An 8,597-nucleotide genomic window follows, 5' to 3' on the forward strand; every position below is an offset into this window, starting at 1 on the left:
AACGACCGTATCTGTCCCGATAGCGTCCCCATTCTCCCGAATGTGATCAGACAGATCAGATCAGAGACCGGACAGTGAACCGACAAAGACGGTTTGCATTCGGCAAGATCTTGACACAAACTGGACTCAACTGATAAGAAGGGGCAATGAAAAGTTCATGCCCGTTCATCACGACAGTTTCACTTCAAACTCAAGTTCCACTGATCTGGAAAATGGAGCAAGTGCATTACTCAGCAAACTGTTGTGGTTGTGTTTGTAACACTATTCGGTGTTTTGGACCCAACGTGTCCAACTTTCAGTTTGGTAACGTTTCTCTTATTCGTCAGTTTACCTCAAAAGTATGCTACATATGGCCATCATCCACATCATCTTTGTTATTGAAAAGTACATTCCTCCAGTAGATTTGAGTATAAACATGTCAAATTGTGTGAATGACTGAGTGAGATTGACTTAACGCTGATTTTAGCAATATTCCAGCAATATCACGGCGGTGGACACCAGGAATGGGCTTCACACATTGTACCCATGTGGGGAATCGAACCCGGACCTTCGTCGTGACGAGCGAACACTACCCGACCACCCTTACATGTCAAGTTGACTGGGTTTTGCTTCATATGGTGATGTAAAAAATGGTCTTTCATTTAATATTTCTTAAAAAAGCTTTATAACATTGATATTTTCAATGTTGTGTTTTAAAATCACCTACAATTTACCTAAAAGTTAAAATTTTAACATTCTTTCCATAGGTTGAATTTGAAGTGTGTCGTAACAAAATCTCAGCTCTCTTTTCAGAAGAAAAACACCTCTGACCATAAAAATGAAGAAAAAAACAACATGACGCTTCCCACAAAACAAGTAATTGATCTTGAACTTGAGAAGTATCATGTTACCTTTTCAAAACATACTACCCCATTTGGGATGTTCTAAGACATCTGACTTCTATATTAAATTCTGTATGGGATAAAAATGATCCATCTAATACTATCGCTTTACTGATGTGGTTTTAAAATATATAGAACACAGGGTACATAGTCCATTTGTTTGGTACCAAGAAACCAACATCCTCAAAATGATTTATGAAACTTTTTTTGGTTAATAATTTACAATTTTGGGCATAGTTTCCTTTTTATTCCACTCAGCAATATTCCAGCTATATGACGACGGTCTGTAAATAATCGAGTCTGGACCAGACAATCCAGTGATTAATATCATGAGCATCGATCCACGCATCTGGGATTGATGACATGCCTGACCACCCGATCCCGTTAGTCGCATTTTACGACAAGCATAGTCGCCTTTTTACGGCAAGCATGGGTTGCTGAAGACCTATTCTACCCCGGAATCTTCACGGATGACACCACGTGTTGGCACCTTAAGATTTACAAGAGCTTACGAAGAAGTTTCAATGGGTTTAAAAGCATCACTCGTGGACTATAATAATGTCGAAATTAGAAACAAATATGTTTGTTTCAATTCACATTGACCTTTTCCTTTATTCCTATCACTTCCAGTCACTGAGTGGTGAAATAGGACATAGAAATGTTCGGTATTCCTTATTATAAATATGATAAATGGAAACCGATAAATGAAACTAATATATGAATTATCTAAGTGAAAATGTGAGTCATTTTACACATTGACTGAAGCATTTACATGAACTTGTTTGCTTTTTGTGTACGTGTACATGTAGATATGAAAAGAAAAAACATTTCAGTTGGAATGATTTTATTTCTTTTGGAATGGCACAATGAAAAATAATATTTACAATAATTAAATTGTAAATCGACTTCTATGCCAAAAATGAGTGCATACATCCTGACGCACTCTAGATCTTCACTGCATCAAATGTTATAATAAATAATAAGAGATTCTTCAAAACAGATGTTGAACTAGTTTTGTACACGGAAAATGTATATATTGCAACTGCTATTCTATGTTCGTAACCATGAGTAATGATTGTAAAAATAAAGTTTATGAAAAAATGTTAGTTGTGTAAAAGGTTCAACTGATGACAACATTCATCCGGTTCATTTTAAGTTTAAAGATCCACGCTTGCACATTGGGAACTGTGGTTAGTCAGGATGAGTGCGTGACAGAACCAAGAACACGCCGATTGTTTGACAGTACGGCGGATCTGGTGGTGACTCTAGCAGCTGAGAATGTATTATGTTTGAACGTGTCACCATGGAAAAACAGTCCTGAATGATAGTATATCACCATACACCGATATCTGCTACCATTGTCAACTTTTGTTTAGTTAACTCGAGGCTATGGTTTTGATTTGGGCGTAAACCGTAAAGGTTTTGTTAAAAAGTGTTCATGTAACTCAGCAGAAGTACATTTTCCCGGGTACGGGCGTTAACTGACTATAAAACTCACGTTTCCGCCCTTGGAGAGCTAGGCTGGAATTCCGGAGTTGGCTGGACTAATGAGTCAATGCCAAGTTCAACCAAAATCGCGTGACGTACTGGACATCCGGTTCGCAAACAACATGGACTTCAACGTGTACCGCCAGCTGAGCATCGACAGGTATTTTGCAAATCTTTTCATATTTTACTAAAGGTGCTCAAGTGATTGGATGCACTTCGCGGGATAAGACCTGTTTTATTACAATATAGATCATGATTATCGATCAGATCGTCTTGACAGGGTGCCACCATTTTGTTTAAAGCAAGTGCAAGTGATACGAGAGGAGGAACCTTATTGGTCAGGTGTAGGGATATGTAAGGGGCGTAACTCGTAAAGGTCACTGGTGGCGCTACGATCGAACTTCGAAATCACAGCCTAGTTCGCAAGGAGTGGAAACTTTTATGGTCAGTTAACTCCCATGCCTCGGGAAGGTGCCAGAAGTATTGCATGCACATGTGTGACTACATGTTAGAGGGATTTAGTTCATGGTCTCAAGGCCTGTCGCATCCTACAAAACCAGTCGGTGCATCTCTCGGTGTGTTCTTTCATCGTCATCTTCAGGTCGACACAGATGAGGACGTCATTGGTGGCGTGGTCCAGGGCACGAAGTCGGGTCTCGTAGTCCCCCTAGACAACAACAGGTTCAAAGTATAAACACCGAAGTCTGAAGTTGAAATAGATATTGGCAGAGAATAACAGTCTTCTCGATGGCCCCAAGAACGCAAATCGTGTCATGTCAGGGTGTCTATGAAGGTGCATGCATGCTGAGTGTGGGAATTGTTTTGTCTCTTTTATTTATTGAAAGAATAAAGAAGTTGAAATCCTTAGTCCGCTTTGTCTGGTAAGTGCAATGTAACAAATGTTATATTTGGGATAACACTTTCTTGGTAAAGTACAGATTCCAGTACGTTTTGGGGTTCAGTCCACATTTGCCAGATTGAGGCACCTAATCACCTCATATTGTCTCTTGGCTGATTGGTTTAGATCGCTGACTGTGAGTGCTGAATTAGGTGCCTCACCCTGGCAGTGTGTTTTCGAATCCCGAATGGGACGCAACCCCTAAAGGGTACTAGAATCAGTACTTAACTAAGAAAGTGTTATCTCAAATATAATTTTTTTTTCAAATGACCACTTGACCCGTGAAGATTATCGGGTAGAATAGGTCTTCAGCAACCCATGCTTTCCGTAAAAGGTGACTTTGCTTGTCGTAAAAGGCGACTAACGGGACCGGGTGGTCAGGCTCGCTGACTTGGTTGATGCATGTCATCGATCCCAATTGCGTGGATCGATGCTCATGATGTCAATCACTGGATTGTCTGTTCCAGACTCGATTATTTGCAGACCGCCGTCATATAGCTGGAATATTGCTGAGTGTGGCGTTAAACAACAAACCAACACCAACCAATCATATGACCGCTTTCTAAATGGTATGTCCGTCAAGTGCAATGTATGTAATGATTGAACTGGGCATACCTCAGCAAGGAATGTGAGAAAAGACGGTATTGGGGGCATCGTCAGGACGTAGTTCTCTATGTTGAGGCTCTGTATCGGCAACGGGCAGTAGTCATTGACGCCGACTGATGAAAACATCCTCTGTATCTGCCCCCCTATGCTCCTCATGACGCCAGCCCAGTTGTCACGCTGCATGGTCGCCAGCAATGTACATGTGTCGTCGTAGGTGCTGAAATGTGTCAAGATACTGAACATCTTCCTCGCATTGAGTCACCCTTTTTCGCGAACAACTGGTGTCATCACTGATTTTTAGCTGTCCATCCATAGAATTCCCACAGCTATTTTGCCCTTTAAGCCAAATGGAATCGGTTTCGGCATAAAATCTAGGATGGTTATTTTCTTGCCTTGACAATTTATATGTACATAAAACTATTTGGCATTTGGAACACACAAAAATTCGCCATACTATTAATGGGTGTCTATTTCGTCTGAACTGTTAACTGCTTCAAAGGTTAGAGAACAAATATTTTACACAGACTCCACTGTTTACAGGCCGCTGTAATATAAATGCAGTATTGTCCTTATACATTCACAGAAACGTTTTTAACAACTTCCGTAAACGATACGAGACCAACGAAAATACTTTTAAAATAAGCTTACCAAGACCCTACGTGGAACAGGCATGGCACTGGGATGTCGAACCAATCTCCTTTCCTCTTTGACGACAGTTTCAGTATCATCCTGTTGAGGTGCGACCGAGTAGACGAGGCTCGCAGCGTGAAATTCATGTTGCCGGGAACCATGACTGGCATGGGCGTGACGGCAAGGTTATGAATGGTAATAGAAGGGTCAGAGCCTGGAAAAAAGGGTCACAATCATGATTGACATACACAAGTCCATCCATACCAGCAGTCATGCAACAGCTATATTCCACGCCGTTGTTGACAATATTGCGTGTCAGCTCAATGTTTGTGGCGAGCCATATTTTGGTTTGGTTTGGTTTGTTGTTTAACGCCGCACTCAGCAATGTGAGGTGATTCAGGTCTTAGACTACAACACTACTTGTGAAACCCAAGAGCACGGTTCTGACAAAGCAAAGCATCAAGATCATCAGGTGAATGGTTGGTTGGTTGGTTTGCTGTTTTACGCCACACACTGGTCTTCAGCAACCTATGCTTGTCGTAAAAGGCGACTAACGGGATCGGGTGGTCAGGCTCGCTGACTTGGTAGATGCATGCATGTCATCGATCCCAATTGCGTGGATCGATGCTCATGATATTAATCACTGATTGTCTGATCCAGACTCGATGATTTCCAGACCGCCGTCATATAGCTGGAATATTGCTGAGTGCAGCGTTAAACGTTTAACAACAAACCAACCAACCAACTTTAAACAAACAACAATTGATCAAAACGGTGCTGTTTGTCAATTAGTTTTGTATCTAGGTTCATAGGTTAATCATGTCAGGGGCGAATGGTCATCTGTTATCAGAGGCCATGTCAAACACAAGTAAGTTCATATGTACACACGATACGCGGTGATAATCACTCACTCTACTTGATAACAAGTGCGTGTTATCTCTACGTGTCAGTGGTACGTGGGAATGTTATCATCTTTTGTGATAACCTATCAGCAAGTGAACCCTACTTACTCACAATCATCAGTGAAACCCTGTTGATGCGGATCCTTTTAAACCGGCAACTGTCTTCATGAACACGATGAATATCATCCTTTAACCCGAAACTTTGTCGGGATTAGTAGTGCTTCATAGTACAGTAAACTACGGTTAGAACGAACGCAAAGGGACCTCTGATTTTAGTTCAATATGACCGAAGTATAAGCATGTATACAGCATATATAACGCAAATGGACGGGACCAAAAATATCTTCGTATGTCCGTCCGTTCGTTATAAGCATGTTTGTTATAAACGTAGTTAACTGTAGTTTTGTTTATTTCCGCGATTGTTTGATATACAAGTTTTTAAATAATAGTTATTAATACCATTGAATGATGAGTATAAATAGTTTGTTTTTTGTTTAACGCCGCACTCAGCAATATTCAAGCCATGTGATGGCGGTCTGTGTAAATAATCGAGTCAGGACCAGACAATCCAGTGATTGACATCATGATCATCGATCCACGCAATCGGGATCAATGAAATGTATCAACCAAGTCAGCGAGCCTGACCACCCGATCCCGTTAGACGCCCCTTACGACAAGCATAGTCGCCTTTTATGGCAAGTATGGGTTGCTGAAGATCTATTCTACTCCGGAATCTTCACGGGTCCAGATGCCTTATTTTATTCCAGAATAAATTTATTTTCATTGAACCTTATATGAAGAACAGTTACTGTTACAAAATATGTCATTATCGATTGATTATCGATTTCAGTTTAGGCGGTCCAGGCATTATGTGAATAGAGCAGCAGAGTACATTAATGTAGAATTGGGTCATTTACATCACATTGTTTATATTGACGTTCCTGTATTGTTTGGAGAAATCAATACATTATTCATCTGTACGTATCATTGTTGACATCATTTAAGGTTTCATGAGCTCTTTGTCTGTACAACACAAATAAGAGCTTGAGTCTATTTACGAAACCGTAAAATATACTCAACGTGGACGTGTTTAGACAATAATTGATATATCTGTCAAAATACATTAGCAAGAAACTCATAATCCGGGTTACTAAAGATAAGAATTTTAAGGTACCCATCGGCATTTATGTATGATGCGATTTTTTTTTTTTTTAATTTTTTTTTTAAATAGTAGCTTCGTCATGTCCCTGTGTATCCGACGACATCGTTGGTGATTCTAAAACTATAACATGCCCCGTGAAGTGCGAGAAGACTGACAGATAAAGACATAGAAATAGATTGAAAAGAAACAACGTCAGAAAATAGCGATTATCTGCCGAAACAAATTCCACAAAGCGTTAAACGCAACATAGCCAAGAAAAGTATCTGAATGGATCAGTAAACGTCAGCGATGACACCAGGTGTTTGCGAACAGGGAAAGCATGTCTTGCTGTACCGGTATCAACCGCTATTTGAATGAGAAAGTATTTCTTTGTTGCCCAATGCCGCACAGCAGTACCCAAAGAAATTCCACACAGATCCCACACCCTTAGCACAAACATGATCGGTATTGGTGTTTGACTTTCCGACTTTTGTTTTGAAACTCATACTAGTTTAGTGGAACAGCACAATATATAAAGGCCCATCTGTTTGTTTGATTGTTTGTTGTTTAACGTAACGCCGCACTCAGCAATATTCCAGCTCTATGACGGCGGTCTGTAAAATAATCGAGTCTGGACCAGACAATCCAGTGTTTGGCATCATGAGCATCAATCCACGCAATTGGGATCGATGACATGTATCAATCAAGTCAGCAAGGCTGACCACCCGATCCCGTTAGTCGCCTTTTACGACAAGCATAGTCGCCTTTCACGACAAGTATAGTCGCCTTTTGCGGCAAGTATGGGTTGCTGAAGACCTATTCTACCCCAGAATCTTCACGGGTCTGTTGGTACAACAACTCATGCCTTTAACATTTTCACATAATTTGAAGAATCACAACGACCCATAAACCATTAAAAAAAGAATATTCTTACCACAATCGCTCCATTGTAGAGATGTATATTCGGATCGTACAACAACAATGAAAACCAAAATGCAAATCGCCGTCCCGAGAGATTTCATGTTGTCAGTTTCGAGAAGGCACTCTGCGACCAGAGTTCAGAGAATTGTATGAGTGTTTGAATGTATAACGTGACAAGAGGTATTTATGTAGGCTGCAGGTGCTCGTACGATGTCACATCGCGCGATATCATAATGTCACGTGGTCGTATTCATTCGGAAGACTTCGTATGTTTTCGTATGTGATCCTGATAATTATCTGACTATGGTTTGTCGCTTTTATGATTAAAACCGGTATCTGAAATAAATCTTTTTTTTCAAATTGTATTTTATTTCCAATATAAAATCATGAGTTAATTGAATAAAACAAGAAAACATTCTGCAAGAAAGCAGCTGTGAGAACATTGTTGATTGATTACGACGAAGGTTTACGATTGTGGGACAACACTTCCTGATAACTGTATATGAGGTGAATGTACGCACTAACAACCGTTGCCCCTGATATTATTTCTGAGTTGACGGTTTCGCTTTAATTAATGGAACTTTGATGTGTTTCAATTACATGCACATACAATATTTATTGTACACATTTGTAAAGTATTTTGTTGTTGACGATTCCATCATTCCAGACCCGTGAAGATTCCGGGGTAGAATAGGTCTTCAGCAACCCAGGCTTGCCGTAAAAGGTGACTATGCTTGTCGTAAAAGGCGACTAACGGGATCGGGTGGTCAGGCTCGCTGACTTCGTTGATGCATGTCATCGATCCCAGTTGCGTGGATCGATGCTCATGATATCAATCACTGGATTGTCTGGTCCAGACTCGATTATTAACAGACCGCCGTCATATAGCTTGAATATTGCTGAGTGCGGCGTTAAACAACAAACAAAAAAACACTCACTCACTCAGCCAATTGCAACCCACTTACGCAATACACGGTTAAGTTTATTAATTATATATCTCGGCCACTGATAATACCGTTTAGCAACGAGTTCATCATTATGAGAATAAACGAGATAGTGATTCACCACGGGAATTCGTCACACCAAACCTCATGGTGGAGGGGTGCAGCAGGTCAATAGGTTTGTGTATC

The 8,597-nt window shown here is 40.5% G+C and overlaps 1 protein-coding gene across 1 annotated transcript; it reads right to left on the reverse strand.

Moving 5' to 3' along the window:
• Positions 1-2,892: 2,892 nt before the first annotated feature.
• Positions 2,893-7,568, reverse strand: LOC139464465 (ganglioside GM2 activator-like). The gene is made up of 4 exons (XM_071245992.1): positions 7,481-7,568; positions 4,522-4,717; positions 3,883-4,090; positions 2,893-3,036 (listed from the first exon to the last, which is right to left on the reverse strand). The coding sequence occupies exons 1-4, from the start codon at positions 7,566-7,568 to the stop codon at positions 2,893-2,895; spliced, it is 636 nt and encodes a 211-aa protein (XP_071102093.1).
• Positions 7,569-8,597: the final 1,029 nt, after the last annotated feature.

This window comes from Haliotis cracherodii, unplaced genomic scaffold, assembly GCF_022045235.1.
Source record: "Haliotis cracherodii isolate W230 unplaced genomic scaffold, xgHalCrac1.p SCAF_17, whole genome shotgun sequence".
NCBI classification, from domain to species: domain Eukaryota; kingdom Metazoa; phylum Mollusca; class Gastropoda; order Lepetellida; family Haliotidae; genus Haliotis; species Haliotis cracherodii.

Bases quoted from the DNA above. Each gene is read 5' to 3' on its own strand.
- LOC139464465 (XM_071245992.1), bottom strand. From the start codon at position 7,568: ATGAAATCTCTCGGGACGGCGATTTGCATTTTGGTTTTCATTGTTGTT. The intron at 4,091-4,521 runs GTAAGCTTATTT...GACACATTTCAG, and splicing joins CTGTTCCACGTAGGGTCTTG to CACCTACGACGACACATGTA. The intron at 3,037-3,882 runs GTATGCCCAGTT...GTTGTTGTCTAG, and splicing joins TTCTCACATTCCTTGCTGAG to GGGGACTACGAGACCCGACT.